Below are 18,966 nucleotides of genomic sequence, written 5' to 3' on the forward strand. Positions count from 1 at the left end.
TCCTTTCACTGGGATAAGTGAGTTCCATCAGCATCCTTGTTAGAGTAAAATCCCACCCAAAAGTACTAGTTTGGGAGTCCTACCCAGCTTACTAGTCATTCAGTACACACGACTCGCTGTAGAGAGGTACCAGCAGGCAAAGCAGGCCCCGAGCTCTGAAGGCTGGCGTGTAGCGACCGCGCTTGTAATGCATGCTGGGAGCAGTGTGCTGTCTCCCTCGAGGCAGAACGTCTCCCCGGGCCAGAAGCAGGAAGCGCCGCACCGGCAGGTACCAACATGCAACCCACCAAGCAGCCCAGCACGCTCTGTCAGCGTGTCTAAGTCTAAGAAATTAGACATAGACGGTCTTCGTGCACAGTGAGTCAGCGGGTCAACAAAAACGAGGCTGGGAGAGGGAACGCAGGAGGCTGAGCTGATGTGTTTCCTGGGGGCCAGGAAACGGACAGCCCTGACCCAAACCCCTACCACTCCTGGGGCCGTGGGCACCTGAGCACCTCGAATTCAACAGCCGCCTCTCCTTCTCATTCTACACTCACCCGGTGATGAAATTCTGGTTTCCCAAGTCATCTGTGTATGGGGAGAGGGATGCCCGGTCTTGTGATCAAAACCTGCGGGTCCCCAGGGCAGGCCTATTCTTTACAGTAAATGCACAGAATGGCGTTCTAGTTTATAGATTGGTTTCTTAAAGGCTTAGCTCGGGTGACTCTGTCCTTGAGAGACTCTTCTGTTCCTGGGTGTCCTCAAAGAACCAGCTCTCTGAGGCCCTAAGGCCAAATTCCAGGCAGATAACGGGGCTCCAGCATGATCGGGACTGGTGAGCCCACATGGCTGACTTTCTGTTAGAGACTCGCCAGGGACAGTCTGCCCACTTCAAACCCCTTGAATTATACACCTTATTTACTATTCTTAACATGGCGCAGTAAAAAGCATTTTCAAAAAGTTGCCCTCAAGATGAGAGCAATAGCCAAGTGCAGAACGTTCATTGTCCTCAGTGGGAGTATTTTATACCTCAGTGTAGCACTTCGCCTGAGCCATACTGCAGCCTAGGAATTCAGCATTACCATTCCTGTTTTAGAGAGAAAGACGCTGTTGAGGCTCAGAAAGTTTAAGTAGCTTATCTGAGGCCACACATAGAAGAAGTGCTGGGGTTAGGGTATGAAAGCAGGTCTCCATTATACCCGCACACCCTATACTGCTAACAATGACCAGATCTCTTTCTTGCTTATTTCCTGGGGATCCATTTCACGGAACCAAAGACTGAGTTATGTAACGCTCTTTCTGTTTTTGTGTACACATGTCCAGCAGCTCTGTTTTCTCACTCCATGCCACCACTGGAGGTGCGCAAGCCAATCTTGATTTTGGCCCTGCCCCCCGTCGGGGGCTCACGGGACGGAAGCTCAGCTTCACGCGAAGCTCACATTACTACTCTTTCCTTACACCATTCATCCTGTCCTGACTGTCTGCTGTAGTCTGGGCTATTTTGGGCCGTTATTTCCTCACATGAGTGCATATAATGCCATGGTAACCAAATTATATTTTCATTTATTCTCATTCCATTTTAGCTTTGGTATTTAAATAACCCAGTTGAATTTGAATTGAATTATCTTTTCCTTTTAACTACTGATTTAACTCTCACTTCCTCGATACCCGTATTTAATTTGTTTTAGCTTCTAACTGGAGACCTACTAAAAATGTGCTTTGGGATTGTGGTATATTCCTTTGCCTTCGAGTCTTGGAGAACACTGCTTGTCCTTGACAATGAAGACCAGCACCAGCCTCCTAAGTCCCTCAGCTACAGGCCTTTCCACTTCTCCCTGCAGAATGCAAACCCATTGACAAAGGGGGCAGCAAGATAACAGGAAGGAAAATAACATGCTAGCGTCCCACCCATTTTCCCTCAGTTTTCCAAGAACTGGGAGGAGAGAAATGTACTGAAGCAAATGTGTTTAATGCTCTCAGGCTGACATTTAGGGATATGCAGAGGGTGGACATGATCGGTTGTTGTCTTAACTGGAGGTGAGAGGAGTCTTTTTTATTTTCAGTATTAGGACATCCTATTTTAGCTAAACAATTCCTTACTGACAGATACTCAGGATGTTCCAGTATCCCACTATTCCAAACCATGGTGTCACGTATCAATCACGACCACAAACACTCCTATCACACTTCATCCTCCACGTACGACACCATGCCGAGCCCGTGGTCGAGAGTATCTCATTTAATCATCACTAAGCCATCTGAGGTCTGTAACCACTGTCATTATTTCCGCTTTAAAGAGGAAACTGAGGCACAGGGAGGTTAAATGACTTGCCCAGGGTTACAAACCTGGTGAGAGTCAGAGTTGAGATTTGAACCTAGGCTGACCCCAGAGACCCTGCTCTTTCTTCTCGAATATTGTTATCTGCTAATGCTTACGTGCTTACGTGGGAAAGTCTCAAAGAACTTCAAGGAATGCAGGCTACGTCAGTATAAAGTATGTCCACCCATCAGATGAAAACAGGCATTGCCGGCCCCCAGCCCCCATCCCACTGCCGTCTCCCCACACCTGGAACAATGCTGGGTAGGAGTTACATGCTCAAGAAATAGTTACTGATTGAATGAATAAATACATGAATGAATGATTCCTCTTAAATAAAATCAAGAACAATGTCTTTCTTTGGTGCTACCCATTTCCATAGTGACGTTCATACCCCAGAAGGACAAGGTCAATGAGTAAGGGTGCACACTTTAAACCTTTAGATCAGTTTGGGCAAATGCTTCACCCTTTGAAAATCTGTCTCCCTATGGCTTTACACAGAGGGCACTGTTGACGCCTGCTGGCAAAGGCCGGCTCTGCCTCGCAAGTGCCTTCCTGCTCACCGGGGTGGTCAGGTTTCAGTGGAAGGGAAATCGCTCCTTCTCTTTATGTGTAAATGCACTGTAATTATCTCGGTTGTTTTAAAGCCCGTGAAAGGCGGACAATAAATATTTCAAAAGCACATGTAATGGAAGGCGTGAGTGCCTCCTCCAGTGCAAGCCGATATAAAGGGGTACACAACAAACAAAAAGGGTAGATAGCCACCTGCTCTGAAAAAAACTGGAAGCCTTTGTCCTCACGGATACACTCATACGTTTCTCCGAGAACAGGATTAAAGGGCTTGCTCCCAGCTCGGAAGTAGCTAGACGCATACGCCGAGACAGCGAAGGCGGCCACGTACACCTGAGGAGAGGGAGGAAAGACCTTTATTATTTCTTTAACAAACAAACATTTTTTTAAACAAACAAAGACAAAAACAAAACAAATTTCTCCCTTGATGGTTTATTTTGGAAAGCCAACAATTTATCTCTGGTTTAGAGACAACCAAACCAACTTTGGTTTAAAGTGGCGGGTTTAAATAAAGTTCATTTTGGCCCAGAGACAAACAAACCAAACATTTGCAAATGGCCCATCTGTCCTAATGTCAGTTGGTAGAGGCTTTCAAGAGGATGATACTTATCAAGTGAGCTCCCCTGTTCTTAAGCTGTTCAGCCAAGTCCAGTAGCTCTAACCTGATAATCTTAATAATCCTAATTCTCAGGAAGGAGAGAGAAAAAAACATCAAAGGAGCCAAACTCCCCATAGAATTCAGGAAAAGCAACCATTCCTAACTAGATACCGTGGAAACCTACAAACTCATTTTGACAATAGAAAATCTGTGACCGCAATTTCCTGAGTTTTCTGTAACCAACCACGGGACAGGACACAGTGCCTTTGAAAGAATCTGGCTTTTCTGGGAGGAAGAACGAAAAATCAAAAGGCAAAGGAAGGACAGGCTATAGATAAACATGAAATAAGCACTCACTGTGAGGCTCTCAGCATTTTTATCAGTTCTCCTTTCACGCCATCAAAAAGACACATTATTTTTCTAGTCTTTTGGGGGGAGGGGCGAGTACAGAACATTGAACCTAGGTAGTGATAGCAACTTCCCCTTTCTACCAGTGAGTAACAATCTCAAGGCCTCCCCTTCCCAGCACATTTCAGGAGGTTTCTTATACTGGGGGAAAAAAGCTGAGCGCCTTTCATAACCGTTCACTAGTCACACAACTTTTCTTAAGCCTTTTGCATATAGGACCCATGTTTCCACTCACACTAGAGAATACTGTAGAGCATCTGGAGGCTTATAAAAATCAATTCAGTTTGCTCAATTCTGTCTTTGTCTGGAAATCTGGGGATCTGTGCCTCTCTTTGCTTCCCCACATGTTGGTTACCTGTTAAACAAGAAGCTCACACTGTCTATATGGAATGTTGAATAAAGTCTGAATCACCTGCACAATTTAAAATATAACAGAATCTGGTGTCATTCCTAATGCTGGGGGGAGAAGGGAATGAGGGAGCAGGCACACGGAAGCATCCCCCTCTTAGGCCAGTGACCTGAGAGGGATCCCATGCAGGGGCACAAGCAGACCTGCAGAGCAGTGAACAACCCACAGCCATGGTTCTTATGCAATGCCTTCCTGTCCTTTCCCTTCCAGGTGCATTGTACTGGAACGCAAAGCCTTCCCTCAAAGTCCTTCTCAAGGTCAAGTCCAGCAATCAATCAGCTGACACTCTAAGGGTCTCTAAATTTCTATAAGAATGAAACACCATGAATATTTTCATCTTTAAAGTCAGTCTTTTAAGAAAAGAGCTGTCCACAAATGTTGACTTTCCACACTTGCTTTAGAAGCCATCTGCCTCCCTTTGTTCAGCAAAAATTCTCTAGGAAAGAATAACAAAGAAGATAAAAAAACACACAGCAGCTTTTTTCTTAGTCTTCTTATCATTAGTTATCAAGAAAGTCTCTTTGACGGAGAAGTCCCTGGAGAGTGGAACAGTGGGATGCGTCTCTCATCCACAGCTCTCTTCATCTTCAAATCACTAATGTAAAGAAGTTTCAGTAAGGGTCAAAACTAGGGAACACTTAGAATTTAGAAAAGAATGGTGTCCTCCACCAGTGAGAGGATGACTTAGGGTCAGGTCCATGAAGCCCAGGGAGGTACGCCGACTCCAATTTAGCCCACAAGCAAATGCCTAGGACAGAGACTGCATTCGGGGGAAGACACTGAGGTCCAGCCACCCATACCCACAATGACCTTACCGTGAAGCAAGTAACATATGAGGGAGCTGAGAGAGGAAGGGACACTCAGTGTCAAAGAACAAGGTCAGCTAGTCACAGAGAGGGCTGATTTGGCTGTCACCCGACCACCAGGGTCCCTACTCTCCAACCCACAAGACAGGGGAAAGATGAGAAACACCTGGGGAACCCTTCACTGACCAGCCCATCACTTGATCAGAAGTAATACTGAGTAAAGAACAGAAGGCGAATTTTTGTAAGACGAGGTTTTTTTTTCTTTTCTTTTCTTTTTTTAACTTATTCTATAGCATCAGAGTGGGGTTGGAACAATCATGTTTCTTATGTAAAAGCCTCCACCACGAATGTTATTTTCAAAAATCTAGTTGATTGTGGGACCATTCCAAGAATAAACAAAACATTCTCAAGGGAAATACACCCTGGACAGGCAAAACAGCTTGAGAAATTAAATTCTGTCCATCCAGGATAGTAAAAAATAAACATGCAGACAGCTTTCAAAACATGGTTTCCAGTCAGGCATATCGGGACAATCCCTTGGAAGGTTCTGGAGAAAAAGGAAGCGTGACACCTCAGAGCCGAACTACCCAGAGGCACCGTCACAGAGAAGCTCCCCACCAAACGCCAACTCCTGACACATGACTGTGAACCGCTAGGCACATGGGAACTAGAGGCTGGTGAGACAGGAACCCATCCGCAGAAGAACCCAGAAGATGCGCAGAGGCGCGCCCAGAGCTCTGGCTCAGCCCGGCTTAGCTCTGCTGGGCCGTGGGAAGGGCATGGGGGCGGCCAGGCTGGGGGGGTGCGGGGGACGACAGGACCACCCAGCGGGAAGGGTAACTCCTCACCATCCTTTCCAAGGCGCTGGGGATCTGGGCGGCCTTGTCCAGGAGCTCGCTGTACTCGAGCTCCTCGCACAGCCGCTGCAGCGTGTTCAGGGGCTCGTTCAGCTCCACGGGCATGGCCACTTTGGACAGGTCCTTCCCGATGTTATTCCGCAGGATGTTCCACAGGCTGATGGCACTGGCGCTGGGGCACGGAGCCGGCAAGCAAGTTCTTCGCTTGGACTTGGCTTCCCCGACGCTTTCGAGCACAGGCCCTGAAAGGGAATTCAGCCCCGTGGTTTCTAGAGGACTTTTTATTATATTACTTAAAAAAAACACAGAAATAAAAACCTGACCCAACAAGTACTCGATTCTACTGTTAACCTCAGTTATCCAGGACTGAAAGCCAGAAAATGAAAAGAATGCCACAGAGCTCAATTAAGCACCGAAAATGACGTGCGCTAAAACCCACGGACTTTATTCACAGGGAGGTCTTCAAGTCCCTACTGAGAAGCCAGCGCCACAAAGCTTAAATATACTTAGGGTAAAACCGGAAACTGGATTTCTATGCTCATAGTAGTTACTATCTATACTTTTAAACTCTTCAGGTTTTTGTTTTTTTTAATTAATTTATTTTTTTTTTAAGTAGTCTCCATGGCCAGAGTGGAGCCCGACAGGGGGCTTGAATTCCTGACCCAGAGATCAACACCTGAGCAGAAATCAAGAGTCAGATGCCTAACCAATTGAGCCACCCAGATGTTCCTAAACTCTTCCAATTTTTTAAAATTATTTTTTATTTTTTAAAATATTTTATTTATTTATTTGACAGACAGAGATCACAAGTAGGCAGAGAGGCAGGCAGAGAGAAAGGGGGAAGCAGGCTCCCTGCTGAGCAGAGAGCCCGATGCGGGGCTCAATCCTCGGACCCTGGGATCATGACCTGAGCAGAAGGCAGAGGCTTTAACCCATTGAGCCACCCAGGCACCCTGGCTCTTCTAATTTTTAGAAAGCACTACAAACTCTGCTTTTTTAAAGACAATCTTTTTTTTTTTTTTAAGATGTTATGATTTTATTTATTTATTTAAAAAAGAGAAAGAGAGAGATAGACAGACAGCACAAGCCAGGGGAGTGGAAGAGGGAGAAGCAGGGAGCCAATGCCGTCTCCATACCAGGACCCTGGGATCATGACCTGAGCCAAAGGCAGTCGCTTAACCAACGGAGCAACCCAGGCATCCCTGATTAAAAACTCTAAAGCTCCCTTTAAAAATCTCTTAAATTCTGATAAAAACAATTGTTTATTACAGAAAAAAATGGTAATGAAAATAAAAGTCTTCCATTAATCCCACTACCTACAAATAGTAGCTGTTTATATTTTGGAATATTTTCATGTAGTATTTTCTCCAACCACAGAGCTCATATAGCACATCTAGTTTTATGTTCTGCTTATTCCCTTATTTTTCCATGTTATTTAATATTTTTCTAAAATATCATTTATAATTACTGTAAAAGAAATTCCATGCTATGAATATGCCATAATCTACTAAATCATTCCTCTATTATTGGGCTTATAGATTTGTTTCAATGTTTTGCTATGAGGCAAACAAAAAAAAAATTCCACTAGTGACTATATTCTTAAGATTTGATTATATCTCTGAGTATTTGCTTAGGATATGTAGACATGCAATTACTACGTCAAAGACTATAAACATTTTTAGACATTTGATTCATAGGATCAGATGGCTCCTCAAAAAAGCTGTATCAATTTCCTATTTACCAGCAGCACATGTGTGTACATCTCTTGAGACCTTTCCAGGATTATCATCATTTGTTTTCAATTTTTGGCAAATTTTTGAAATTTGGACAGTGTTATTTCCTTGTTTCAACCTCCATTAAAAAAATTCCTAGGGCGATTTGGAATGCTTTCATAAATACTTCTTTTCTGAGTTGTCTGCTTTCCTATTTCTAACCAGGATATATTTCTTTCTTTTTATATTTGTTTTACAATCAAATCACTGTTTGGCATTTATCTTTAAATTTAGTCCATGTGGTTCACTGATGAAACAAACATTTGCATCTACCAGTCTTTTCCTTTGTGACACTTGCATTGGCTCAGGCTCTGACATTCTTTTCCCATCCCAATTGAGCCTATTTTCAAACAAAATCTCACCAACATATGAGAAAGGGGCATTTTATCTGCATATATTTATCTATTAAAAAGAAATATTTAACATTTACTCATTGTAAAGCCAATAGCTCTGAATAAAGAGGCTGCTTTGATAAACAGAAAAGTATGAAACTGGGATCATACTTTGCAGTCTCACAGTAACCTAAGCATCCAATTAATTGTTGAATTTAATTGTTTGACATGAGCAAAAATCTGATTTACCCAAGTAAATAGCTGCAAATAAAAGTAATTTTTAAGAATAGTTTTCCACGTCATCTCAAAATATTTTCTCTGATTACACTAACCTAGATTTTGAAACAACACTACATGACGACTATTATCAACAAATGACTAGTATCTATCTAGTTTTTACTCTGGAGCAGCAGGTCAAGCATTTTACATATATTACCTTACATATTTTTACGTATACTTTACATATATCATCTCTTAAGTAACTTGCCCTGAGAACACAGTACCAGTGAATGGGAGAGCTGAGGTTAACCAAGAGAATTTGGTCATGAATCCATATTCCTAAGCCTGGAACCTCTGACAACACCCATCACAGTGACAGGGGATCCTAATATTTACCTCCTGATTTGGGGAGGAAAAAAATCAAGAGGAAGCACTTTAAATATCTAGCCTTTACTATGGGCTCAGAAAAATTCTCCTATCTTAAATTACCAAGAACTGGATTCAATCCTTATTTCCTTTTGTAGGCAAAAGTGTGTCATACAATGCACATGTTATTTCTACATCCAATCTTTTCAGTAGAGTACTGAGGTTTAGAAGTCTAATCTTCAGTGGAGACAGTTAAACTGGAGGACACCTGTTTTTACTTCTAAATACTACTGAAGAAGAAAGCTGATTTTGGCCTAGTGTTTGTTCAAGCCAAGGCAATGTGTTGGTCAGCATTGCAGCAAAATGGCTGTGGAACAGGATGGAGTGAACCAGCCCTAGCTTCAATGCTTTTCCTGGCTGATGTCAGCTCAGCGCAGCTGGGGTCCTACGTTCTGGGACAAGTCTTCCATTTCCAACTATAACCCCTGAACCTTCTAGCCTGGCGCTCCCCTTGGCCCCTCCCCAAGGCCTCAAAGAGAATGAGGGCTTCAGCGTTTGTCATCCTCATGCACGGTGAGAGTGCCATTTTAGTGTGTGTGCTGTCTGTCAAGGGGATGTGATGTTTCTTCATCTCTCTTTCAATTCACCTCCTTGTTTTTCTAGAAAAACAAATAACTCCCATATTATTAGCTTTCTCCTTTGAACCACTGGTTCTCAGACTTTTCCACCAAAGGGGTCATCTCTCCAGGAACATTTCAAGCAAGATAGAGTGTAATGGGCACCAAACTCCTAGCAGGTCTGATGCTAAAAGGATGTTCTGCTAGAATATGGTAAAATTACCTGCCTTTTTCATGGTCCCCAGAGAGTAGGCTCTTTGGCCTTCAGAGGGCAACTCATCATCATTGTAATTCACACATACTTACTAACCTGGGAAGCACCAACACAGAAAAAGCATTGACATGGTCCCTCTCCTCTGGATAGATATGAAAGGAGGTGGTGCCCTCTATGTGACACAGACAAACCTCAAGACCCCAACACGTACTGAGTACCAGGACTGCAAACATCTGATGGTACAGGATCCATGCAGAGAACTGTCCAGAGGGCTTGCACCTTCCTAAACAGATGTCAGTCTGCTTCTTCAGCTCCTACACTGGGACTGTTTGGGGAGACACTCCAGGTATCCCATGGTACAAAGTAACATTTCTTGGGCATCACTTTGCTCTTGGGATCAAGCAGTAATAAAGGAATATCTCAGGATACCTTGACAGCCCCATCCTCCCCTCTAGGAGGTAGCAGTTACTTTTTGTTGTTGTTGTTGTTACTTTTAAATGTGTTTTCTTGAAGAATCTGAGGCTATATTACCACTTAGAGGGGAGCCTGGATGGCTCAGCCAGTTAAGCGCCTGCCTTCAGCTTAGACCATGATCCTGGAGTCCCAGGATCAAGCCCCATGGGCTTCCTGCTCAGCGGGGAGTCTGCTTTTCCTTCTGCCCTTCACCCTGCTCATGCTTGCTTTCTCTCTCAAATAAATAAATAAAATCTTAAAAATAAATAAATAAATAAATAACCACTTAGACCAGACCTTTTTATTACATGATCTCTATAGAACTCCTAAATCATGAAAACCACTAGGTACCTAAAGACAAAAAGCTATATAGTAATATGTTTGCTGAGAGAACATGTGACCATATCAGGGGTATCTGTTGGACTAATTTTTGATATTTATGTGATCATTGGTATACATTCACTTTATAAAATAGACATTTTTATGAGCAGACAAATTTACCTGAATGAATACATTTTTCACACGTGAGTGCTGTCTCCCACCTCGATTACATAAACCTCAAGGGAAAGGAGCATATCTTTTCTTATATAGTATGTGTTACAGTTCAGTGCCTGCAGCAGATACTCTGTATATGCTTGTTAGTATTCTGTGAAGACCCAAGCTTTCGGATATTAAATAATTTACATCTTACCCAAGGTCTGTCTCTCATTATCTAGGTCATTACTGAGATTGTCTAAGGAAAGGTTATCACTTATGTCACTGACATAGGAGTCATCTTCAGAAATCTATGGGAAAAGAAACATATATTAGAGTAAGAAACAAACCAGATTATCATCACACCTTTACTCCAAATCATCAAACATCTTGAAGCCCACATTATAAAACTCCAGAAATAATTTTGGGTTGTTTTCATAGAGACCCATATACCAGTCTGCCTAGAAGGTGTTCATGATAAACACCTGTTATTAAAATGTTTATACTTTCTTGACCAGTTATCCCAAAGAAAGCATGTTAACTTGAGACTATAGTATTACAGAAATTCTTATTAATTCACACTACATTTACACATGCGTTTGCACAGAATGAGTTCTAATTTGTCTTTTAACCATTTGTGAAAGAAAAGAATCTTTTATGAAAATTGAGTAAGATTAGTACTTCTATACTAAAGGGGTAACATCAATTTGCATTTTCACAAAGTAATGCCAATTATGATACTTGGTTGTTCAGGAAAATAAGATTTTTATGCATCAATTTAAGACAGTATTATTATATATTATAAATGAATTATTATAATAGCCATATTATAAGAATTATCATAATATAATAATGGCATGTTATAAATTAATATTGATAAATTCACTGCTTAAAAAAACCCAAGAAGCTAAATTCGGGCCCTGCAGTAGAAATATTACATTATCAAATAGCTAACAGTTAAAATGATTAACAAGTAATTGAAAAGAAGTAGAACAAATCAAGTAACAGAAATGAGGAAGTACCCAACACCTACTACTTTTGCAACTTCTTCCCTAAGGTCTTGTATCTTTTTGTGTTTTGGGGGGTATGAGTTACAGGAAGATCCTCAGAATGTAATGGTAGAAAGAGGCCATCGAGTTAAGTATTTCTAAAGATGGGTATTTACTGAACAAGTAAAGCAACAAAAGAGATTTTGAGGCACCTAACTAAAAACAGGGCTCAAACCTCATTTTCTGAAGAGCTGGGAGATAATAGAACTTCCTGTGCATCAAAAAACTCGGAAAGGGAGTCAGTGATGGAGAGTCTACTCTCATTGGAAAGCTGATGGACCAGAGCTCGGCTGTCATCTCTGGAGTTTTCCTATTTGAAACACAAACACAAAATTGCATATAATTAGAAACAGTCTCAAAAGAAGCAAAATAAACAACTGATTTCATTGCATAAGACACAAGGTCACAGATGCATGCAAACAAGCAGCTCAAAGCAGAGGTCAGTTCCCAGGTTGAGGAGAAGCAAGCCTCACACAAAACAAAATGAGAAACAAAGGTCTCCCCCATATGGGCCCCTCACTTCATAGACACTATCATTGTTTAGGTACATGCAACAAATCTCAAAGCCAAAACAGACTGTCCAGGTCAGTCTTCATTCCATTTAAGAGGGGTAAGTTCCAACACTCTCTGAATCATATCCTCTTATTCTCTACCACTGCAGGATGTTTCTTTTCATCCTAAAATTTCTTCAGAATTGTACTCAGTGTATGTCCTTGCATGGCTGATTCCGGGCAACATGCTTTCTTCTGCCACCACGTTCTCCCAGAGGCCAACATGCTGCTTTTGCGGCATCCCTTGATAAATACAGTGTTTTACCCCAGAAGTGCCCCTGGTGGCAGATCATTCATTATTCATGGATGAATGAGATAAATACTCTTTGTCAGTCTCTCTCTAACCACAAAGACTCTGAGAGGGAAGGAAACTCCCAATCCCCTTTGTAAGCCTCCCTACAAACAACACCAAGGCATATCATGATTTTCTCATCTTGCATGGCCCTCCCTTCCCTACTTTGCTGGGTCTAAACTTCCCCTCTGGGAAGGACCAAAATACTTTGTTTGGGAATGGGCTTTTTAGTCAATTTGCAAGTGCAAATTCAATACAACTCAACAAATTGAACAACTGCTCTACGCTGGCTTTGGGGAGATAGAAGGATGAATAAGACAAGGTTTCTGGCCTGAATGAGCGGCACACAGAACGCCCCCTGTGGGAGGCCGCGCAGTAGCTTGAGAGAGAACCAAACCAGCCCCTGACTCGCGCCTCCTTGCAACCTAAGGGTTAAAGCAATCCTGTAGTTAATAAGTTGAGGTGCTTGAGAATGGGCCTGTGCCATGGGTCTCACGCTCTCCTGCGCGACCACCCTCTGGGGCTTATCTGGAACAGGACAGGCAGGCCTAAAGCCGTGAATCAGTAACTTGACTTGCTGTCCCTGCAGGGGCCATAAACTGCACCTGATGCCCTTTGGCCCTTCTCTGTCTACTTATCTATAGGGAACTCATGGCCCTCTTGGTGCCATGATGTTTGCACATGAGCCTTAAGAAACTTTCTAAGGGGAACCTGTGGAAACTATTCTAAGAATGCAATGGATCACTGCTTCCTTGTGACTGTCTCTGTACGATACTTATACCAGAGCACTCTTCTGAATAAACTGGCATTGCTTGGACATCATCCACTTTGCCCCTCCTGTCCCCATCTCTTTGTGTCTCGTCTTCATTTCACCATCCTCTTACCCTCTCGACCCTGGTCGTGTTGTCGCACCAGCCGCGACAGCCCCCAAAACAGGAGACCAAGACTGTGAAAGAGAAAGTACTACAGAAGAGAAGAGGAAGGTGAGATTGATAGATTCTGTTTCGGGCTTTGGCTTAGGGAGGGCTTCACAGAAGAGGTGACACCTGACTGGACCTTGAGGAATGAGAACAGACTCAGGACAAGATGACTCCATTCCTTCAAATCAGAGAAGACTTTTGCCCTGAACTTCCCTCCAGCTCACGTTTCTCATGGGGCGGATAAAGGAACTGCTTCTGCATCATTGTGGGTCTGATAAATGAGTCCCAGAATAATCTGGGGAACAAAAGTAAAAGCGGATTACGTCTTTTCCAGAAGTTTTTTCATGAGTTTAGGCTATACTCTTCAGTTTCAAAAACAAATTATATCCAAGATGGAGATTTGATAACAGGAGGCCACAGCAGATTTTCAAAGTGGTCCCTGTGTGAAATGTTTGCTTCAGGAACACATTTAAATGCTATCCCCTCCTCAGGGATTCTTTCTAAATAGGATACCTGGTCATTCAAAGGTCTTACCCATTTTACTATCTCTACAGCCTGTGAAAAGCAAGCTTCTTCTCTGCCCTGACAGAGATCACTTTAGGATCAACAAACAAGTACCACATCTATCACCTTCAAGGGAAAGTCACATCTCCTCAAAAGAGGAGACGCCATAGGGAATAACCCAGCTCCTTCAGTGCTCACCGAAACAGCAGAATCTTCCTGTGTCTTGATGTGCCACTGCCATATAAGACTCTAATGATTTATTTATTTGTTCTATTCATTAATTCATTACTCTCTATCATCCTCCTTCTAGACTGCTGGATCAGGATGGGCTGATCAACAGGAAAAATTACCCACCTCGCCCTAACCCCGTCTGGCATTCTACCACATTCCACAGACACTTCCTGTTAATACCCACTGTAAACTCAGTGGGACTGCAGCAGCCCCATGCCCCAGCACACTACTCTACAGACACAGGACCACGCTTGTTAAATAGCAACTCGGACAGTTCGGTTCAACAATCTCCCCACAAATTTAGAAGGTCTGAATGGTTGTTTATGTTTTCCATTGAAAAAAAGATAAACAGAGAAAAGGGAAGGAGAGGAACACTCATAATCCTGTCACACTAAAACCACTATAAGCATTTTGATACATTTCTCTCCCATCCTTTTTATACATGTGGTCTTGCTTTGTTTTAAAATAATTGTGTATATGTATGTGTGTGTACATATATATATATAGTATATATATACACACACATATATATATATAAAAAACTTTCCCCAAACACTGTACCACAATCATTTTTAAAAAAATAAACATTTATCCTGAGGATAAAAGTAGTTCGTGTTCAAAATAGAAAGTACAGAAAAATGTAAATAAAATACATATTATTTAAAGCTTCACCAACCAGATGTGGCCCCTATTAGCCTGTTGGTATATTTTTTAATATTAAAATATTTGTGTGTGTGTGTGTATACATACGTGTATATGTTATATATGGATATCTAGATTTAAGTTTGAAATACTGGGATCCCACTATATATATAGTCTTAATATAATCTACTATATTCATTTAACATTATATTGTAAACTTTTCCCCAGGTTGTTAGTTTTTCGAGACATTAACTTTAGTTGATAGAGAATACTTTATTATAAATGGGTGTTACAGAGTGACCCTTTTATGTATTGGAAATTAAGAGTTTTCAAATTTGTAAAGATGGTGAACATGTTTGCAAATGTCTTTTGTAAATAATGAGACATTATCATTACTTTTTAGAATCAGTTCCCAGGGGGCACCTGGGTGGCTCAGTGAGTTAAAGCCTCTGCCTTCGGCTCAGGTCATGATCCCAGGGTCCTGGGATAGAGCCCCGCATCGCATCGGGCTCTCTGCTCAGCAGGGAGCCTGCTTCCCCCTCTCTCTCTGCCTGCCTCTCTGCCTACTTGTGATCTGTCTGTCAAATAAATAAAATCTTTAAAAAAAAAAATCAGTTCCCAGAAGTAGAAGTATTAAAAACGTTTATAATAATATATATATATACCTAATTACATTAACAAATAAAAGAACCTCTGTTTTCTCTAAAATCTCTAAGGGCATAAAGTAATAATATAATTTAGAAAAATTCTTGTTATCTAATTGTTCTAATTTGCATTTCTTTGTTAAGAATTAGGTCAACAGTTTTTTCTTTTAAAAAATCTCGCTGTAGAGATGTTAACATTGGGGGAGACTAGGTCAGGGTACTTGGGAACTCTGCATTTCTTTGCACTGTCTTGTGAATTTTTAAGTATTACAAAGTCCAAAGTTTTTTTTAAAAAATCTGTATTTGGGTTTTCTGGTAAATTGTGTCCCTTTTTTCATTCATTTGTTGAGGTCTTCAGTTGCTTGTGATTACCTATTACTTACATATTAAAGACATTATCACCTAATTCACATTATCTGAGTCTGTCATTTTCACTGAAAATATTTTTCCTTGTGTATTATTTATCTCCTTATATTTTCACACACACCATTTTTTCCCTAAAAAGTCCCATCAGATCGAGTCAACATTTCTTTTGTAATTTTTCTATTGTTTCCGAGTTTAGGAAGTCCTCCCCACTCTAGCCATTGGATAAATATTTAAATCAATCTTTCAATTTTAGTTTTTATATTTAACTCTAATTCACTAGCAATTCATTTTAGTGTGCAGTGGAAAGATCTAAACTGCTTTCCAAATTGCTACTGAGCTGTGCCAACCGAGTTGATTGAATAATCCATCTCTTCGCCATTGATTTTCGAGCCTCTTCTATCATATATGTTTCTTTTATATGAAATGGTGTTTATGCCTGAGATAGTTATTCGGTCCATTCTCACACCATCCCCAGCGTATCTTCTCTCCTGGAGCTTCACTCGGTCATATTTTCTCGCCCAGTACATTCTTCAATATATAGCAGTGGATCCTACTGAGAAAACAGTTCTGACTCACCAGCTGTGGACTGAAATCCCCACTAGGTCTCTTCCGAGCTGTGTGCCCTGGGAGAAACTACTTAATCTCTCTGGTTTCTTGTCTCTAAAATGTAACTACCATCACCTACCTCAAAGAACTGCAGTTAGGATTTTGCGAGTTAATGCATTCAACTGCATATGGACTCGAGCCATTAGGCAATTAGAAGAAGTTCCCTTCCTCTCTTTCAGACATTGCTTTCAAGTTCTTGTCTAATTAGTCTCTTAAACGGACGGTAGATTTAGTAAATGTTATCACCCAAAGTCACTTAGCCTTTCATTTGGAATCTAAAAATAATATAAGAACTAATAAGCTGATAATATTAAATGTTCACATTCAGAAACACAAAACAGGAGAATTTAATAGAATGTGGGAGTAATTTCTGATAGAAGAGGGGGGGATTTTAGAATCTAGGAGCCAGGTTCAATGCCGAAGACGGGTAATCTGCACAACTCAGAGGTAAGGGACGAAACAGAAACACAGAGAAGAGAGAGCCCTGGGCTGACCCCACTGTGGGGGCTGTCATTCCCTGACAGAATGCTTGGGGAGTCTGGGAGCCACCTCAGAAAAATAAGCGGGAGGGGCACCTGGGTGGCTCAGTGGGTTAAAGCCTCTACCTTCAGCTCAGGTCATGACCTCAGGGTCCTGGGATTGAGCCCGCATTGGGCTCTCTGCTCAGTGGAGAGCCTGCTTCCTCCTCTCTCCCTGTCTGCCTCTCCGACTACTTGTAATCTCTGTCTATCAAATAAATAAATAAAATCTTAAAAAAAAAATAAGCGGGAATGGAATTTTTAGGCTCTGGGGCGGCCACTTCCACTCACTCTCTGGTTTCCTGAAGACAAGAATGGCTTTTCCCTTTCTGGAAAAGTGAGCCTGAGTCACTCAAGTGAAAAGCACGATAAGACATGGAGAACAGAAAATCCCTGAAAGAGGAAACAGCAAGGAGAACACTCCATCATCAAGACTCTAGAAGGTTGTTTTGGAAAGTGTGAATGTGGGGGATACCACTGCTCCCCCTCAGGGACACTTGAGCCTTCAGGTACATTCCTTGTGAGATCAGTTTAAGAACACGCATCGTAAAGACTTGTGATTCTATATTTTCCTTTCCAAAATGCAAACAGCCCCAAGTATGCACACTGAGCATAAATACATAGAGCCATAAATGAGGGGTCAACTTGCTTAACCTGATAAATACAATTAGGTGGTAGTACTATTTAAAAGGTAAGTACTGCTTCGCAACAGGTATGCAACCCCACAGAACACCATGGCACCTGGCGCCCAGCAACACTGAGCGATGGCCGGTCAGAGTGACTGCGCCCTGCTTCAGCAACCACGCACGTTCCCTTGCCCAGGTCTAAAATGAAGGTCAGCCTGGTAACATTTAGGTGCTCAACTTTAAAGATTCAGTTTAGTCTGGGCTAAAATGACTGGAAAGATCTCTTCATGGGGAGTGAGTGTGCAGAGGAATGCCATGGTCAACTCCTGATGCGTCTCAGAAGTAACAGCAGCCTGGGAGCCTCTGCAGAGACAGTGTAGGTCCCTCGTCAGAAAACAGGGTCCCCTTGGCATGTGGCTGAGCCCATGGTCCCCGTGGCTGCGGATGCCCAGGCCTCGTCCTTGGTGCTGACCGATCTCAGTCACCAGTCTCCTGGGCCTTCCCACAGAGTGAAGGATTGTGTGGGGGCTTTGTTTTCTTTGAGGACAGGAAAAGGAGGAAGAGGGATTAAGCTTCAACTTAGAAACTCCTTTTAAAAATGTACACACACACACACACACACACACACACACACACAAGCCTTGTATATTACCTTCCTTCTTTTCATTGTAAATACTCTCAGTCTAATAAGTTTGTTAATGAGAAATATAGCATATCTGAGGCAGGCATATAAATATGATAAAACAGTTAAAAACAGTTTTAAGCCTTATTATCCTTTTCTACTTATTTTTTGAGTAATCCACTTGTATCTTTTCTGCAGTTTCTAATTTTAAACACATGCAAGGAACCTTTTGTATAAACATCCTGAGTTTTGAGAAAAGCCATTTTAACATATTATTAGTTGACCAAGACACTTCAATTGCAATACAATATTTTTTCCCTCATAGGGCACAGCTGTGCTTTTTTAAAAGAAAAAAAAATCACAGGAGAAGAAGGGAACAGCCACAAAGAAAGGGGAGAGGGGACGTCACAGAGGGGGCAAAGGACGCTAGCAGGGACTTGGGACACCATAGGGCAGAGAAAATGGGGCTCTTTAGAAGTAACAGAAGAAAATATCTCTGGGCATTCCCACTCTAGGAATAACTAGTGAAAAGGTGATTGATTGTTAGGAGGAAATGGGGTAAAGAAATACAAAAGGAAGACAACTTCTGGTAGGGGGAGCAGTTGAACAATGCAGTTAGCACATGAGTAGGTAAGAAAGCCTTGGGGTGCGGGGCTCAGACCCTGAAGCAGCTGCAGGGCAGGCACAGACGTGAGCACCACTCCCCACTCCCCAGGGAAAAGAGGGGCACAGGGACTGGACAGAGGCTGTCAGGTGAGGGGGTGGCGGTTGTGGAAACATTCCCAGGCGAGAAGCCTTACCCACCTCTGCCAGACTGTCACCCGACTTGGCAGCAGCGGGGGAATCGAGGAGCAGAGACTCAGCATGGATTCTGTGTAAGCGTTCTTTAAGGTCTGTGTTTTGTGCTAGGGCCTGGAACATGTTAAAAATAGTGGGGCTCTGTTAATAAAGGGATGTAGCAGAAAAGCACAGCAGGGGGCCCAGGGGGACGGAGCCCCTAGCAG

The 18,966-nt window shown here is 42.3% G+C and overlaps 1 protein-coding gene across 1 annotated transcript in view; it reads right to left on the reverse strand.

Moving 5' to 3' along the window:
• Positions 1-18,966, reverse strand: part of OSBPL3 (oxysterol binding protein like 3) — a 177,123-nt gene that overhangs the window by 25,682 nt on the left and 132,475 nt on the right. Inside the window, exons 12-16 of the mRNA XM_080818509.1 lie at positions 18,767-18,874; positions 11,616-11,750; positions 10,609-10,702; positions 5,936-6,186; positions 3,062-3,199 (exon numbers count right to left, since the gene is read on the reverse strand). Of these exons, the coding sequence (XP_080674635.1) occupies positions 3,062-3,199; positions 5,936-6,186; positions 10,609-10,702; positions 11,616-11,750; positions 18,767-18,874 (726 nt within the window). The remainder of the gene's footprint in view (positions 1-3,061; positions 3,200-5,935; positions 6,187-10,608; positions 10,703-11,615; positions 11,751-18,766; positions 18,875-18,966) is intronic.

This window comes from Martes martes, assembly GCF_963455335.1.
Source record: "Martes martes genome assembly, chromosome: 11".
NCBI classification, from domain to species: Eukaryota; Metazoa; Chordata; class Mammalia; order Carnivora; family Mustelidae; genus Martes; species Martes martes.